This window comes from Styela clava, chromosome 10, assembly GCF_964204865.1.
Source record: "Styela clava chromosome 10, kaStyClav1.hap1.2, whole genome shotgun sequence".
NCBI classification, from domain to species: Eukaryota; Metazoa; Chordata; class Ascidiacea; order Stolidobranchia; family Styelidae; genus Styela; species Styela clava.
In genome coordinates this window covers 16,651,546-16,671,603 of record NC_135259.1, presented here as the reverse complement: position 1 = coordinate 16,671,603, position 20,058 = coordinate 16,651,546, and the positions used below count along the sequence as shown (strand labels likewise).

The 20,058-nt window shown below is 31.3% G+C and overlaps 1 protein-coding gene across 1 annotated transcript; it reads left to right on the top strand.

Moving 5' to 3' along the window:
* The first annotated feature begins 14,717 nt into the window (after positions 1-14,717).
* LOC144428277 (uncharacterized) lies at positions 14,718-19,705 on the top strand. Its single transcript, XM_078117278.1, has 10 exons — positions 14,718-15,040; positions 15,351-15,451; positions 15,619-15,712; positions 16,066-16,154; positions 16,310-16,379; positions 17,489-17,577; positions 17,749-17,821; positions 18,187-18,275; positions 18,442-18,629; positions 18,901-19,705. The coding sequence occupies exons 1-10, from the start codon at positions 14,935-14,937 to the stop codon at positions 19,148-19,150; spliced, it is 1,149 nt and encodes a 382-aa protein (XP_077973404.1). The 5' UTR covers positions 14,718-14,934; the 3' UTR covers positions 19,151-19,705.
* Positions 19,706-20,058: the final 353 nt, after the last annotated feature.

Here is a 20,058-nt window from a genome sequence, read left to right as displayed (position 1 = left end):
TTTGGTGTTTGATATTGATAAAGTTAGGAAGAAAACATTTGATGATGCTTTGAATTCACAAAAATTTTTATAATGAAAGATTTGATGTAATTTCCTATTGTTATTGCTAGAAATGGGCACAAAAATGACCGCGGTATGATTTAAATCAATCGCGCTAATTCTACGATTAATAACGACAACTTAATTTTTATAATAAAAGATTCTCGAGACCTATAAAACTGGGAACACAAAATTCAAAGATTTTGGCTAGGTATAGTCTTTTTTCAATTTCATGCCACTCTGTATGAAAGCATTCATGCACTACTAGATATGTATTTTATCTGACTACACAATAGATATGATTTATGGTACTAATCGAATATGATTTATGGTACTAATCGAATAATGCACACTATCATGCATATGCATATATGTAATGTAACAATCGATAATCTTACTAATCGGCAATTTCAACTATTATTGCGCTAAGACGGCACGACAAAGTGTTGATTCTCTCAATAACGAACAGTATTTTTGCAGTCGAGAATTACTTATAATTGGAGGTAAATAAAGCAATCGAACTTGAGGGCTGAAAAACGCAATTATTGACATTTTTTGAGCAGTACATAAAGAATGTTTCACCTGGGTCATTTTAGAGCAATTTTTTTTATCTATTCATGTTTGTTTTTAATTTCTTCTTTACCTCGAAGACTATTGAATAAAATTGTAGTTTGTGAACAGATATCCCAAGTCAAGTATGATAAAAAAGAAGAAATGAAATTCAGTCTGAAACGCAAATATTTTTGTATCTACACAGTTGCAAATGTATGTGTGGATGAAAATGTCTTGAATGCAATACCGAATAGATAAAATTAATGCTGAAATACACGACTTGAATCAGTAGTTTATTTTCTTACTATACTAAAAGCACAGTTGATATACAAATTGCAATAAATAATTAAAAAGCATTTCCGATTGAGGGGAGCCGCGAGACACCAAATTTGGTTATCGAGCAGCGACATCCACAAGCAATTCTAACAAGAAACTAATAACAAAAAGTCGAACTGTATATATACAGTATCATATCATTAATTTGAATAAAACAATAAATACGTCAAGTCATGCCAACCTGGTATGCCCAGTAATCTCGCATTTCTACAACAACAACAATCTGAGTAGCCATGACGACAGCTGCGTTGAAACAAAGTCACAATGGTACCAGGGCGCAGGGCTACAAATATTTTAACTTTTATGGTAAGAAGAAAATTGTACTTCAGTGTGTTACTGGATTCAAAGTTCAGCACACTGATGATATCCTCTCATTCACACAGTGGGTTAATCAGAGATGAATCAATCAAACATGTAAAAAAAATTCATAGTAGTTAATCAGTAGTAAAAATGACATAGTGAGAAAAGACAATATAATCTTTGCACTGTAAGCATGACTGCTTGTAATGGCAGATATCAGGACAATTGCCACTTAGTGAGAGAATGCAGCCTGAAATTTTTGATTTAATCAAATGTGTGTGAGTTCAAATATTCCTCATGCTTGGCTATTTGGATTTGGTTTCTAACACAACAACAATATACAGTGTAGTAAACATTGAACTATTCGTTTTCATATCCTTTCTGAAACTGAAGAAAACGAAATGTCTGTTTAAAAGCACAGTAGGAATATTAAACTATTTCCTATTATTGTTTATTTATATTAAATACCGCGCGAAGAAGGTCTGCGATTGCGTTTTTTGGGATTTAAGATTGAATAACCTATGATTTCTTTTCATTTATCAATCCTATTCTGACACGGAAACAACGTCTATTAAAAATGTGAAACATCGTCTTGATGCAACGATATTTGAACGAAAAGCCGCGATAAGTATACGTAACTGCTCCAACATACTACTATCACTATGCCAAACATGTTGTAAATCTTTTAGCTGAATATTCTTGAGTATCTATAACTGCTAGAAGCTAAACAATGCTAATTAAATTTTTTTATTTTATCGACTGTGAAATCTTCAACTTTTTGAAGTAAAATCAATAAAGCACTAAAAACGGAATTCCAAATCTCAAGAGAAAAAAACAAATCTCATCAAATAAATGAGTCGATCAACTTCTTTGAGTTCACAAAAATTTGATCAGAATGTTGGAATAGGTTTGTCTATGTGCATTGATTTATTCAACTCGAGCTTTCATTTTTTTTTCTGTTGAAGAAGCTTTTTTTAGACATATTCGAAAATTTCTAGGAAAGTATTTAGATTCAATTCTGATCAAGTCGATCAATTCCGAAGTGTGATTCTATGGTCATCAGTCAGAGATAGTAAATATGAGTAACAACTAAAAAATTAGAAAAAAAATATTTAACATAGGTTCAATTTTTGTCATCTTTAAACCAACAATAAAATGAATCGCAATATCGATAAAAAGTTATGAATTAAAATCATGCAATGTTTTGTATAAAAAATGTTAAGTTGGAAAATCGCACAATAATCCAATTTTTTCTTTGACGGAAAAGAAGAACCGAGTTGTTCCTATTCAACACCCAGAAACAGCGAAAAAATAGGAATTTTTTGGATGTAGGTTCGATATTTTCATATTTTATAAATTTCAACTCTTTTGAACTCTTTTGAAAATCTGTTGGGGCTTTTCACATTAGACAAGTTATCTTTCGTTCTATATTTTAATTTTCATTTGATAACAAATACGTTAGACTGATCGTCTATCAAAATAAATACATTTGTACATCATATTCTTTTTTCATTGTGTCCTGTTTCAAAACTGATACGTTGCTAGCAGTTTTTTTGATATTGGATGTCCTTGAATAAATGAAAACAAGGTCAACAAATTACTCTTTGACAGTGCTATATCGTTCTGACTAATATCACAATAAATATATGAGATCTTACCAAACTTCAATATCTACAGAGACAATTTATAAACATCTTCTAAAATGTTTAAAAAGTTACAAAATTTGTCGATAAATGGGAAAATTAAAACAATAATTTCTAATAACCAAAATAATTCTTTGGTTTTATCAATCGTGTAAAAGCGAAGTGTAGCAATATCACGAGTATATATCAAAATAACCCTCCTTTCGCAGACAAATTGAAAAACTGAAGAGCAGCCTACTTTCAAAACGAAAGTTATGTAAGTTTGGTATAAAGTTTAGTAACTTATTTCACACAAACAGCAAACTCACTTTTTCACTTGGTTGTTCCTCATCCAAGTTGAGAGGAGCTCTCACTCCTCCACAATAGGCCTTTGCTTTTGCGGGGTTCACAAAACCCGTAATACGTTTGCAAATGAGAATACTGCCTGCTATGAACCATCCGGATATCGAAAACATTTTGTTCATTCTAGTATTTGCATTATTAAGCTTCCATTCTGTAAAACAAATTAGTTTTGAAATAATATTGACTGATCAGTAATAAGGTCATACACAACGAATGAGTACTGAATATGCAAATAACTGAACACAAGCATACAAAAAATTTCACTGCTGCCAATGTTTGATTTAAGATTCTACCCGGAGTATATGTTTCATCATTTATTTAAGATTTTCAGATATAAGGCTTGCCTATTTTTTTGGTCCTAAGTGATGAAAATTTGTTAAGAAATCTTGTCAAGTATTCATATATAATCTAAACAGCGTAAAAAAAATATTCTCAAAGCACGAATTTTACATGACTGATCAAACTTCAGTATCTAATTTACAATTTCTTCCAAGTGCGCTTCTTTTCTTGCTTGGGATTGAAAAAAATTGAGTATTTCGATGCCACTGCTAACATTGCGAATAAAATTCATTACACTACTCTTGGAGTGAGACAATAACTTTCGCATACTGCTGTAGTTATTGTGGGATCGTTTGTCAGTCAAGACACGCTAAATACGGCACTTCGTTTGTAAACCTTGGCAACTGCAAAACTTGCATTTGTTACGTAATGAAATGCTTCACGGGCTTGCCCAGACTCAAATACCTTAAAAAATTAATATTTATATACTTTTCAGATTGATATTAATGAAATTATAGACACGTAGGCTTATATTTGACTTCACCAATTTGTTATCCCCAATTAATATTTTGGATTGAAGTTCATTCTTCATGCCTTTCAAGTCATGTTTTATACTTGCGGAAGCTGAAAATTTATTTGAAAACATAAAATAACAAATCGATAACAACAGTTTTCTTGTTTTTGGATTTATTGTTGCCTACGAAAATCAATTAATCTGATAACGTGGGTAATGGAAATCTCAAAAAATAGAGATCGTCTATTTAAATATTGTATAATATAGATTACAATTGAGGTTAACCAAATAAAATACAAACCTTGTTTAGAAATTACAGGTGAGTTCGAAACAGTTCAGGGGTTTCATGTGTATTTGCAACATTTGCATAAAATTCCATCTATATATTTTTTTATTTAAATAACACTTCAGAAAATGTTCTGCTTTTCAAATGCTCGAAGTGTTGGTGTCAGTGGCATTTTTATAGAGGATGAGCAGAAACCCCTTGGTGGATTAGTAACATAAAACTGTAACCAGTCACAAGCAGAGGAAATGTGAGATTTTAGAAGTAGGCGACGAAATCAAATTCATCATACTTATATACCATTTATTATAATACACCAATCACGAAAAAACTTATGATATGTATGTAAAATATGTAGGTGGCTTTATTTTATGATGGTGTATGTGGCGACATACTTTCTTTAATTTAAATTCTTATTTTATTGTTCCCATTCAACTGTGAAATCAGACAGATATACATAAGATGTGGGAAGTGAAACTGTTGGTCTATATCAGTGGTTCCTAACCTGGAAGTCGCGACCACCAGGGAGGTCGCAAAGGTCTTGCAAAACAGTAGAAAATACTAAAAAAAAAAAAAACTTTAGTTTAAATGTTGTCAATATAACATGAAATAGTCTGGAATGATATCTTGTCTGCCTCTGAGAGATGTAAAACTGCCGTGAGACCCCGGAATGTCGTTTCTTGCTTGAAAACCAAGCAAACGTCGCGAATTTTTTATGGCATGTTTAACCATTGTGACGTCACACTAATTCGTCTGCATTTTTTCGCGGCGCAATGCGGAAAACACGCGAGCTTCCATGGAACGTCAGTATTTGGATACCATGAAGTTTACTGCAGGGTAGGCTTGTAGTCTATGTTGTTTCATCGTGAAGATCATTATACATCCTGCAGTAACGTTATAATTCCGTTATTTTCTTCACCATGGCGAAGACCCGACAAGCGAAAATAAAGTTAAGAAATATGAAAGCGGCTTTTCAGCTCTTTTTCATATAACAACAAAGACACAAAATCGAATGAAAGTCGAGGATGATATTAGATTAGCTTTGTCAAAATCTAAACCACGAATTACGCAGTTGGCTACGCAGTTTCAATGCAAGTCGTCACATTCAGTAAAACTGCAGATTGATGGAAAACCAAATATCACAATATTCACTTTGCTAAGTATTTTAAGATATTGCGATTTATTCAATTTTTGGTTTAATGATGACAAAACGTAAACCCATTCAATATACGTGTTTTTTGTTTTATTTAAATATTTACGTTATAATTTTTTCATCTTGTAGTTGTTTCTCAAATTTACTATCTCCGACTAATAACCATAGAATATTACTTTATCTTATCAGAACCGATCGACAAAAATAATCGAAATTCTTTATTGCATGTTGAGAGCGTCTATTTAAGTTGTTGAAAAAAATATAATATTTTAATATTGATTGAAATCTTGAACAAACAGTTATCAGCAAAAACTTGAATTGTCTATTTTGTATTCTACATTCTATGCTATGCTTTTGGCAATTGATGCTTATGACGAACTTCACGTCTATTTTAACAAATAATTATGTTTCAGATGTCAATAACGCTTATAAGCATTTTGTGAAGGTGGCTGATACAAATGCTCTGCGGTTTTTAACTTAAGTCCAAGATAAGACTTATACATGAAGAATGTTAACTCTTACTGACCAATCATATTAGAGCCATATTTATATTGTACATAAGTCTCATTCCGGAATAGTAGGGTTTAATTAATGATTTTAGTCAAAACTTGCCAATTGAATATTAGCATGATCTATTTTTTAAATTTAAAAACAAGCGGAAACTTTTGAAAAATTGACAACTCAGTTCAATTAGTCCCTCGCAAAGATTTTGAATGAGACACAAAAGAGTACGTTTATATTATTAATATGTCAAGAACTGTGCCTTGTATTTGAAAAGATTGGAAACGACACTCAAAAGCAAAGCTATTTTGAATTTCCATTGAAACTTGCCGATTGTTTAACATTTGTTTATAAAATTGGCAACGCATTTTAAATCTTACCTCTCAAAAATTTCCAAGAAAACACAAAAAATTAAGTTCAGATTTTAGGTATTTGAACTTTGCATCAAGTTTTTGCTTTTTCAGGTATAACATACTTCATAGAAATAAAAACAAAACATGAAATTAAAAAAATATATAAATGATGAGGTAGGTTGGCCACCTGATTTTTGTCCGAGGCATCAGAAACAAAATAAATTAAATTTAAGTCTCTGTAAAAATCCTATTGCGTGAGATCTATAAATATGGTGTAACCTGATTTTGTGTTTTCAAACAAACTTTCAGCTTCTTCAAATAAAAATTATAAGTTTAAAAATATGAAGAATGGAGTGAGTCAACTTGACTCCAAAATATTCATTGGAGATAACAATTTGGTGAGTTTGAGCAACAGGGACCTATTTACTTTGCCTATGTACAATTTTTTTACTATCAATTCTAAAAGTATATGAATTTGGTACAATAATCATAAAAACGAAAATATTTTGTTTTATTTGCATCTAATTATACAATAACATGTAAACACACAATATTTCAGTGTTATTCTAAACTTAGTTTGCTTTACAAGAAATCCTGACTGAGGCAAATTTGAGGATGAACATGATGTTTTCGATATCCGAATGGTTCAATGCGAGCAACTATCACATTTACAAACGTTTCACTGATTCTGCCAACTACGCAACTGCAAAATCTCAATGTGAAGGAATGGGAGCTCGTATGGTTTCAACTGGAATCAGGAGCAATCATGTGATAAAGTATGTTGTCGGATTTTGTGAGATGCTAACATAATGTGAAATAATTACGCGAATTTTTTGGTCATCAATTTTGACTGGATTTTCACCATCTGTGAATAATGCATATTGAAATTCTTATAAACTGTTATTTCTAAGCCTGATTGATTTGTAAGGAAAACTAATCCAAAAAATCAATCGGTATGTTAATTTCATTACAAAAACTTTAATGGTCCGTAATATTTTTTTCATCCAGTGAAATATTTCCGAAACACTACAACCGAAGGTTTATCCTGGATTGGATTGAACGACATCAGCAATGAAGGAATTTGGGTTTGGTATGATGGCGTAAATGGATCGGCAAGTGCAATATGGGCACAGGGGGAACCGAACAGTGGCAGAATCGAAAACTGCGTAGAATTACTGTATAATCCAAACATTACTGCTAATGATGTTAAGTGTACTCTTTTTCGTCGTTTTGTTTGCGAAAAGGAATTTGAATGATGTTTGATTATTTTTAATGACATTTCGTTGAACGAAAGTTTGCATGATTATATTTTCAAGTATAGTGAAATCTCTTTGGAGATAAGGAAAAGTGAAGGCATTGGAAACGTGTGAAGTTTTTCTTCTATTTGAATGTTTACTTTATTCATTTGTTCATTTATAATTGTTACGCATAATGACCGTAGAATCATACTTTTGTCATTTTGATAAGCTGCAGGCAAATTTGTTATTACATGTTGAAAGCGTTAAGGAAACTGTTAAAAAGATTTTCAACTTTCCTATAAAGATCTAAATCTCAAATAAACAATTGCCAAGAAAATTTAAATGAAGTTGCGCTACGAACTTTATCATGATGTTTAAATAAGATTTTGCTTCAGATCTTCAAAACCCTATTGTTTTGAATTGAGTTACATGAAAACATTTATTTGTGCACCAGATGCGCTTCGACGATTGTACGTCAAACATAAAGTTTTGACAATGCTACAAGAAAAAAACTTATTTACATATATTTTTTACGTTTTTCTTTACTACAATTGCTGACATCTTTTTAGTCTTGAAACGCTTTGAACGCTTTGAAAGTGCAAATATCTATATATATTTTTTTCCAAATCTTTAAATCATTTTTCAATAGAACAGATAAAAGCCTAAATAAAATAAATGAGATATAAGATCGTTCCTAACTGGTTCCTTCCCTGGAAAATTTAAATCTCCGAGCGAAAAAGTGGACGATTAAATAAATATAAAATAAATATATTACGTGTTTGACCTACGCGTTGATGGGGTTTATGTTTTTATCTTTAGCTTTAGAATTCCATTTATCAGTGTTTTGTTAACTTTGCTTTATGAAGTTGAAAGTTAATTAAATAGTTAATAGACGAAATTTCCGGACATTGTCTTGCTTCTGGTTTTTAAAATAACACGAGAATAGTCAGTTAAATATTTTTTATGGATTTTCAGCTCTATTGGCATACCGATTCTTTTTTTAAAACAGTTTTTTCAAAATTTTGTTAAAGGCATGAAAATATTCAATAATGCTATAAATCGTGTACTTGTATCTACAATCTATTACATTAATAACAATTGTATGAATAAAATTATAAGTAAAATTTTCGATGTGTTTTCTTATGACTATTGCAATGGTGTAGTATGGGAGACCAATGTGTATACTGTGTTAATCAATCGCGTTTTCCCTCAAGCTGCAATTGCCACAAGTCGGCAAAGTGTCGTTCTTTTTTAATAGGCATTGTTTGCGTGGGATTACTAATATTTGAAGATAAATCACAGGCTAACCAAACAAACACATTCATTGTCATTTTATTGTGCAGTACATGGACAATAGACAATAATCGGAAATAGTTGAATCACTTACTCGTCGACAAGCAAACAACAACCATTGGTAAGTGTGAGCAATCTTAGATTAAAATTTTAAACGGTAGAGTGAATTTTTTGTCAAATACTAATCGAAAACAGTGACGAAGTTTAGCTTTTGTGTTATAACTGTAAAACTATTCGTAACTTTCAAAAGTGTGATTACTAGTTGCATATTTGGATATTTGCATTCAGAGGCTTTTTATTCCCACATACATTTGCACAATAGGACACTTAAATCGACGGTCATTTACACCTAAATTTTTTTTTTCAGACAAATGTTAAAATATTCATTTTTATAATACTTGACTTGGCTAAAGTTTTAGGTATTACGATTTTATGTACCAGTATTTGAAGTGAATAAGCTTTAATTTTATTTATCATTGCCTGATGGATCTATGTTAGGAGATTTCAACCTAATAAAGCCGCGTGAATTGTATTACCCGTGATTTACATAGTTTTTGGGAATTATTTTTGTTCCCAATAATTAAAATACGAAGATCAAGGTTCAATGACTAACAACGACTAGAATATTTGAATTACGCTGAAACCCGTTTATCCGATCATTCAGAAGCTTCAAGTCAAAATTGCAAATGGCCAGCCGCCATGACAGCCACATCGGTACGTTGAACTGCAAGCGACTGCTTATTCGGAAAGATGGCAGACTGGTCTTTTAAAATGTTGCGACGTGTCGCAATAAACGTACAGAAAACATATTGTATTATCGGTTTCGCACGACTACGTAGAAATTTTTGGACAATAGCAAGCAATAGCGTTCTAGTGGTTCAACAACTTTTATTTTCAAAAAATTTGAAATCGACTGATTTATCAGTTGTGGAAAAAAGCTATTTATGTCCCGAAACGAAAATAACAATAAGAACTTTGATCTTGGCACTATTGAGGCCCGCGAACAATGCAAAAATATTTTGTGGCCCGCAAAGCGGACAACCTTGTACTTTATTCAGAGTTTCCTTGCCTTCAAGGAAACCTTGTATGCTATCGTTATAATATACGACAGGCGCAAAATGTAAATTGAGTATGTGCAAAGTAATCCAAAGTCAAGTATGATTAAAATGGAACATGAAATTCAGTCTGGGACGCAAATAATTTCGGATGTACACAAGAAACAGTTGCAAATGTATGTAGGAATAAAAATGTGTTGTGTTCAAATACCCATTGTTGCAAATGCCCATTAGATAAAATAAATGCTAAAATCTACGGCTGGATTCAAAATTGTGCAGGTTCAAATATTCTTCATGCCTGGCATATTTTGGATTTGGTTACTAACCCAGCAACAATATAAATTGTAGTAGACAATGAAATATTCGCTTTCATTTCCCTTCTCAGACTGAAGAAAACGGAAAATCTGTTTAATCAAAAAAGAGATTTCATGAGGTAAAAAAAATACTCATTTCCTATTCTACTTAAAAAATAAGGCAAACAAAAATTGTTACGACATTGCTTTAAATTAACTTATTTCATATATGAAAAAAAAAAATGATAATTGCATTTTTAAAAGCCGTAAAAATTTTACCATTCCTGTTGACCCCTGTATCCTATTTTTCATTTCTCTCATTATAGTACAAATTAGAATTCAAGTTTATTCAAACACAAACCTTGTTCAGGATCTGCAGGTGGCCCTGAAACAGTCTGGGAGATTTCATAGGCATTCTTCCTAACTGAACAAAGTGTTGCTACCGATAACCATTTTATAGACTACAACATCGCAATAGAATTAGTCAACTGTACACTCAAACAGTGTACGAGCGAAAATATTGATATAATAATGACATAGATCATATATGTATATACAGTATATGGCCGTGCATATATCAAACTAACTGAAAACTTTATTTGTTTTAATTTATAGCTTAAGGTACATTAATGATTCTGTAAATCCATATTATAAATGTACCAAAGGTGGGAGACGAAACATTTACTTTGCGATAAGCCATAAAAACTAGTTACAAAATATGTGACACATTACTTCCTTGCTAATGCATGTTTTTGAATGGCCAATATCATGATATGAATGAGAATATTCTCGATTTTTTACTTTACATTTCACATTTATATTTCCATTTAGACGTGTGCTGATTGACTAAATGACGTACTCGATATAAAAATTTCAATTGATGCAATGAATTTTTGAATTGAATGAATGTTTCTGGGTTATTCAAGATTAATAAAATTATTGAAATCATCTTCTGCTCGATTGCTCTCTACGCATACACGACCTGGACTGCCCGTTCGAAATGATAATTGGTAGTCAATGCTTGGTAAATCAATTCCAGGGATTTTCTGTCGTAGTGGCAGACAATTTCATTTTTTGACTATCATTGTCATTATGTCTTTTCTTTCGAATGAATTTCATCAAAGCCGAAATGCACTTACACATCAATTGATGAATATATCATAAAGATCATAGTTTAATAGTAATATGTTTAAAATATGATTTAAAGTATGATTTAGCCTCAACACAAGCATAATTTTTTGAGCTTTCGATAGATTGTTTAACCTCGATACACTACGGTTGGTTTTTTACTTTTTCTAATTTGCCGTCGAGATTGTTTTCGTCTAAATGGCAATATATCTGAAGATTAACCTAATATGTTCAATAATCCTAAATAACCCAGCAATTTTAAAATGTTTGATGCAGTATAGAACTTTATTCGTTTTGAATTATCGATTCTGTAAATTTATACAATCAATACAGGGAATTTGGGTTTGGGTTTGGTCGGATGGAGGAAATGAATCAACAAGCAGAGTATGGGAATCGGCGCAACCAAACGGGGGCAGAAGCGAAAACTGTGCAGTAATTGTATTGCCTCGTGCTTTTGAAATTGCGTGCTCTGTAGTTCAACGATTGTTTGCGAAAGGAAATTTGCATGACGTTTTTCTTAACACGGAATGATATTTTTAAATTTAATTCTAAATTAATTTTTGATATTGCTATTTATTTCCTGTCTGTTTATGAGTAAAGAAAAATAAACTCTATATATTTGAGTGACTTATAGTTTAAACATTCTACTCTTTACAATATTTTTTTTTTGGTTTTATAAATGCTTTTCAAATTTATTATTTCTGATTTGGGACCACAAAATTATACTTTTGCCGTCAACAGTATTGAAACGCATGAAAATTGAAATTGAAAGTATAAGGAATTTTTTTAAATTCGAATTTACCAAGCGCATTGCTTGAAATTGAATTTATTCAGCCCAAAAAATCTAGGATTCATTTTTCGGAATTAGGTTGGTTATTTTAACATTTTAACAATGTGAACCTCATTACTTCAAATTGAATTTTACACAAATAGTCACATATGGAGATTGGCAATGCATTGCGCTACGAACTGGATTATTTTGCAATCTACATTTTATGTTTTGATGCTTTTTATGTGATAAACGTTATGATAATATTCATTTTTATATGTCAATAAAAACCAAATTGTGTCTACTTACAGAGAATACTTATCACAAAATGATTGTCGAAACGTTTATTACGTATCGAACTTTTGAAAATTATATTTATGCACCAAAGTCTGTCCAAATTCTGTGTGACATGTCTGAAGTTATGATAATTCTAAAGAAATAAACTTATAAATATATATAATTTTGTAATATTGTTTTCTGCAAATTAATGTGGAAGTTTTTATGTTGACTCCTCGGATATTATTATAAAAGTTTTTTAGCTCAGCATGTGGTTGTGAACTGTGATGAAAATTTTGTATACGCTCAAAAGACAAAAGCTTTAATATGTTAGGTTTTTCTGCTTTACCCACGTTACGTAGAATTTTATCCACTTCAAAATCTAATCAATGAATTATAATAGAAATGTTCTTGTATTTTGCATTTACATATGTAAGGACGATTCAAAAAATGGCTTGATCAATAATAATCAAATATCAAATAGTACGATGAGTTTTTTTTTGAATACTTCAGTTTTGGATTATGCAAACGTTGGAAAAATTTTGTAGTCATTTTTGCATTTGTGAAATTAAAGTTTATAATTAAAATTTTCAACTCATTCTGTCATGGCTGGTGGAAATGTTCAGCATGAGGTAGCAATGTGCACGTGAAATAAATCGAATACGGTTTGTGACGAAATGTCATTTCGCAAGTGCGGCCTTCCCTGCTTGAAGGAAAATGTAAACTGTTACTTATAAATTCATGAAAACTATTTCATGGGACATGCGCCATGATACATATTCATTCATAATACACACAGATCCAGCGACACACAAGCTTAGAATAAAGATAATTAGTTGGTCCCACAGAAGTCAAATAAACAACGAGAAATACTTATGTATGAAAACATGCATTTATATCTGTATAATAATTTTACTACTAATTTAGTGAAATATTTATGGTACGTTTCCTAATCGGTTTCCTAAAGATTGGACGACATTAGCAATGAGGAAGTTTAGGTTTAGTCGGATGGAATAAATGAATCTTCAAAATCTCTTTGGAGATCAGCAGAACCGAACGGTAGCAGAAGCGAACAATGCGGAGAAAATTTGCAATTAAAAATTTCCGTTAATGGACTATAACAAATACGGCGCTACAGGATCATGTGTACCAATATAGAGGTAACCAATTTTTTTTCGCCTGTTTTACATCAATATGTACACATGGGCTATTACTATGGGCAGGGAGTGTATTCACCTGGCTAACACTTACAGTCCCCGAACTTGCAATAGAACCAAAATAAGAAAAATTGGAATAAAATTATGGCCTAACCCTAACAATATATAGAAGTTTACAGGTGGTTCACTTTATATTTCATAGAAATACCACTGGAGTGTCCGAGTAACAAACAACTCTCTTTTTCGGAGTCAAAACATGGAAACCCTAAAATACAATTTGTTTAACGTCGATAGAAGGCGGGTAGTTTTTGACATTTTTCAACTGACGAGATTGTATTTGTCTAAATAACAATAGATATGGAAATTAAGTTAATAAGTTTAATAATTTTAAATAACAGAATAGGATAACGCAGGATACCACGCATGGAGAATGAAATTCGAAAAATATTTGTTACTTGCTTGCTCTGACCTCAGTAGTAGCAGAGACTCAAACCTGAGCGATGTGATTGAACTGTGATTGACGTGTATTGAAGCAATAGAGATTTGCAAACCTACTACGTCACATTGTCAACCCACATGCAGTCTTAAATAATAATTGTAAAAACTAAAATATTAAAAAGATATGGAAAACTATGCATTCATATTTGTAATTACAAGATTCATACGGCTTATCGCTATTCTAAACCACGTATTCATTTGAATATAAAGAAGGTAATGTGTCACCTATTCTGCCACTAGTTATGCTGAACCGCTAAGCATTCATATTTCTGATCACAATATACATAGGGCATTTGGATATTCTAATCACGTATTCATTTGAATATCAAGAAACTAATGTGTCAGACATGCTGCCATTATTTATGATGAACCGCTGAACATTCATATTTTTCATCACAATATACATAACGGATTTGGCTATTTTGAAATATTTGAATATCGAGAATTTATAATTGATGCCACAATATACATAACGCATTTGACTACTTTAAAATATTTAAATATCAAAAAATTATTGCGTCAGATATGCTGCCATTATTTATGATGAACCGCTGAGCATTCATATTTGTGATCACAATGTACATAATACATTTGGAAATCTTGAAACTCGTATTAATTTGAATAACAAGAAAGTAATATGTTGCGTATTTTGCCACTGGTTCTGTTGTTTCTTGACCCACCTTTGATGCTGTCCTTTTTTAACTTGAATTTATGTCATCGAGAGAGAATACACCTGAAGGTATTATTTGAAAAATATGATTGTTTGACTTATGCTTGGTCATATAGGCAAGGGTATATATTGTTATGTGTCATTAGGGTTTGGTCACCTACTGATAATAATATTGATAATGATTTCATTAGACGTTGAAATGTTAGCTGATTAAATAATCTTAGCTGCATTTGGGAAGCAGAGCATCTCCAAGCGAGATACTATGGAGATGGAACCTTATGCAAATTTTCAGAGTGAAAATATATATGAAACCCCTCAGACTTCTGCTGCTCGGAATGTTGCTGGACCCCCAGCGATTCTGAAACAAGGTTTGTGTTTTAATTGAATCAGACAAATTTTAATTGGTTAAATTACAATTACAGTAGGAAATCTAGATATAATATGTAAACACGAATGTTAACACATTATTCCCGCTTTTCATTTAAGAAATACAATGTGGTAACGCTTATATTCGTGAAAAAATATGAATGGCATTTTTTATAATGAAAACAGTAATTTTTTAGCAATTCCAATAAAATACAATTGCTTCATACACGTCAAGTATGAAACAAATATTATTCTATGAGTTTTTTTCACACCATAATTGATTGATGTCTTACTTATATTCTCTTTTCATAGACAACAATAAAGGCACGAATAAGAAAACTTTGATCGTTCTCGCCATATCTCTGGGAATATGCTTCTTAGTGTCTGTTGCTGCATTTACCCTGATTATGCACGTTAGTATCGACTATCGATATCGTGTGTATTCGAAAGTTATTTGATTCTGGAAATTGATTTCATGAAATGTATCACCTTATAAAACTTACTATATATATATGATAAAATAGGCTTAATATTTTCTACTTGGTGATTTATTTATTGTAATATTCAAGTTTATTTTAAGCTTCAAAGCGAGGTGAAACATCTGAGAAAAAAACTAAAGAAAATCAGTGAAAATGATTCATCTCTTGTCGTAATTAGAAACGACATCCAGAAACGTAAGACATTTTAAATTACACTTGGATAGTGCTTTTTGAATATTGTTAAAAAATTCAGTCCAATTTGTTTCTCACGAAGATTTCAGGTGAAATACTAAGTATTAAGTTTGTATTTATACTAATTAAGAATTTGCATCGCATTTACATAGTTTATCACATTAAAGCACATCTTAAAATTGAAAAACAAATGAAATGAAATGCACAAGGTCTCGTATCAAACTTTTGACAACAGAAAAACGAATGTTTATTATACTAGATTGTGCTTAGAAAAACTCTGATGCATGAAATCAACCATGAAATTATCTGGTTTTGAGAATAAATACTAGATATTCCCTCATTTGATGATTTGCCAGGTTCCATGGAAATAAAGCATGAATTGGAGATTATAAAGAATGAACAAAAGCAACTTGAATCCAAAATATTTATCGGAGACAACAAGTTGGTGAGATCAACCTTGCATCATAAATTAGAATGTAATTTTATAAATGTCTATTTAAAATAAGGCAAAAAAGCCTGGATAAAATTCCTATCAAATATTTCTATTGCCCTTATTTTTGTAGAAATATACGATATTCTAAAACTTGACATACTTTACAGAATGTAAGCCTGACCGATGCGAATTCGAATATTGACAGACTAGTCGAAATAAGAAATGACACTCAAAAATGTAAGATATTTTTAATTGTAATTGTATATTGCTGTTTAACTATTGTAACAAAAAAAATGAAGTCCACACTGTTTTTCAGGAAGATTTAAAATGAAAGACAATGAAATTAAGTTGTTATTAATACTAATTCAGAATTTGCATCGCTTTTACGTAGTATATCACATTAAAACGAAATCTAAAATTCAAAAACCAATGAAATGAAATACACAATGTCTTGTATCACACAACGGACCCTTCTGACAACAGAAGAATCAATCTTCATTAAACTAGATAAAGGTGGTTCAAGGTTGTCGACCTCGGGTCCACCCTATCATTTTTGTATTGTTCCGCGGGCCACAAAAGTGCCAGGAATAGGTAAATACGAAACAAACACTTTTTTTGTTCAAACACATTGATTATTATTTGACATTAATCAAGCTAAAACATGCAAAATCCACCAATTAGTTTCTCATGAAGATTTCAAATAAAAGACTAAGTATTAAGTTTCTATTAATACTAATTCAAAATTTGCATTTACATAATATGTCACATTAAAACAAAACTTAAAATTGATTTTCAAAAAGGAAAAGAATTACACAGGGTCCCGTGTGACACAGAAAGACCCTTCTGACAACAGAAAAACTAATCTCTATTAAACTAGATTGTGCTTAAAAAACTCTAAGGCTGTTGCTTTCAACCGGGGACCCATGTCCCTTCAAGGGGGCCGCAGAGCAGAGGGAACAACAATGCTAGACGCAAAACTAATTTTACTTTTCCCTTTGCAAGAAAACACCCTGCTCTTCCCAGTTTCAATTTTTGACAATGTTCTTCTACAATGGATTTTATTTATTGTGCATCAATTATTTGAACCTAAAGGTATTCGGAATCTACCAATAAAAATAACACTATAAATACAACTGTAATGACATACAGGGGGTCCATGAGTACTTTTAGCCTCCGGAAGGAGTTCACACGTCATTAAAGGTTGGGAATCACTGCTCGAATATATGCATTCAATTATGTTTAACTATCTTCTGGTTTGAGATTAGTTACTATATGTTACTATCAACTATGAACTTTTCTGGTTTTGAGATTTTTTACTAAATATTTATCGTTTGATTAATTGCCAGCTTCCATAAAAACAAAGCATGAATTGAAGATTATCAAGAATGAACTAAAGCAACTTGAATCCAAAATATTCATCGGGGACAACAAATTGGTGAGCTCAACCCTGCATCATAACTTAGCATTTATTTTTGAATACGTTTATTTATTCAATTATAAGGCAATGGAGCCCGGATAAGATTTGTATCAAAAATTACTATTGTCCCCATTTTTGTAAATAATTAAACCAAAATATACGATATATGGAAACCTTATTTATTTTCAGAATGAAAGCCTAACTGATGCGAATTCGAATATTGACAAACTTGTCAAAGAAATTATGAACGGCACACAGAGACGTAAGATATTTTGAGTTATAATTGGATAGTGCAGTTTAACTACTGTTAAAAAATGAAGTTCAATTAGTTTCTCATAAAGATTTCAAATGAAAGACGAAGTATTAAGTTTGTTTTAATACTAAATTTAAAATTTGAATCGCATTCTACATAGTATATCACATTGAAACAAAATCCAAAATTGAAAAACAAATGAAAAGAGTTACACAAGGTCTCGTATCACACAGACAGACCCTTCTGACAACAGAAAAATCAATTTTTATTAAACTAGATTGTGCTTAAAAAAAACTCTAATGCATGAAATCAACAATAAAATTTACTGATTTTGAGATTATTTACTAAATACTCCTCGTTTGATAAACTGCCAGGTTTCATAAAAATGAAGAATGAATTGGAGATTATAAAGAATGAACAAAAGCAACTTGAATCCAAAATATTTATCGGGGACAACAAATTGGTGAGTTCAACCCTGCATCACAACTTAGCATTTATTTTGGTAAATGTCTATTTAAAATAAGGCAATGAATTCTGGTAAAACTTGTATCGAAAATTTCTATTGTACCTCTTTTTGTAGAAATTTGAACAAAAATATACGATATTTTAAAACTTTATTTACTTCACAGAATAAAAGTCTAACTGATGCAAATTCGAATATTGACAAATTATTGTCCATGGAGTGGTTCAGAGCGAGTAATAATCTGTTTTACAAACGTTTCGTTATTTATGTCAACTACGTAACTGCAAAGGCTCAATGTGAGGGGTTGGGAGCTCGTTTGGTTTCAACTGGAATTAGGAACATCCAAGTGAAAAAGTAAGTTGGCTGTTTGTGTAAAATAAGTTTCTAAGCTTTTAGAATAATAAACTTTCATAACCTTGCGTTTTGGAAGAATAGTTTTATGTCCTGAGTTGTTAATATGCTTAAATATCGTACATTATTTTGTTATATCACATTAATGGTGTTTCATTTGCATTATCTATACAAAGTATTTTTTTGTTTAAAAGAAAAACCACAAGTATACTAATGAACTATAATATGTGAAGAGAATGAATTCTAAATGTGATTATTATTTTTATACTTTTAGCGAAATATTTCCGGGCCGTTACCTGAGTGGACGTATTCCAGTGTGGATAGGGCTGGACGATATCAACAGTGAAGGGATGTGGGTTTGGTCAGATGGAGGAAGTGGTTCACCGATGTGGGAAACGTCTGAACCAAACGGTGGTGAAAGCGAAAACTGCGCTGTCGTCATATTATTGCGGGCAAACATTGGTGTTCATGATGTATTCTGCTCCCGTTTACATAAATTTGTCTGTGAAAGAGAGTATTTGTGAAAATTGTGATCTTGTTTATCGTGTAATGTTGTAATTATGACCATGTTTAACCTGCTAAAGACGTTGATAAAAACATAGAATCAATTTTGTTAATATCAAACTTCATTTTTAATTTCATATTTGTCGATTAAATTCATTCTAACTTTGTCTAACACAAGCCTTTGCTATCCTTGATATCATAACACATGAACAAAATTTGATATTATGGACTAATATTGCGAGAGTAAATTCGGACTTCTGTATTCGTTGAAAATTTAAAGTTTCATCCACGACGACTGTAAAGACGACGGTATGCTGTTTTGCAGTTGAAAAAAAACGAAATACTTGCATTCGGAATTACATAATTGTTTCAAATATTCTTTGAAAGTTTTTAATTGAACCTAATGTTTTATGTTATTTTTCAATGCAAATGCTTTTATATTCATCCGATCTCCATATTTTTAACACGCTTTAGAATTGAAAATTGTATAGTATCACTTTTCAATATTTAATTTTTTTTGAATAGTGAAATCATAATTTCTTTACATTTGTTGAAACTGAGGTTAGCTCTTGAAGTTTGAATAAATGACAATAATAAGCAAATTTTTAAGTATTGTACAAGTACGACAGTTAATAGATTAAACTACGCATGATAATAATGATTAATTATAAACGGCTTAGCATACAAGAGAGCAAAGTTCAAATATACGTACACGAAAGACAAAACTAAATATTTTACCTGCAATTCCCCGAAAATCGTCTTTGACGATAATTTATACTTCCAATTTAAACATGGATCAAAATACCAAATTATACGAGTCACAACTGTATTATCAGATCCGGTACCGTAGTATAGAATTCCCCATAAAAACTTCCGACTTTCGCTAAACAGGAGATACGCCGACTTTTGCCAAGCACGAGACCGCCTG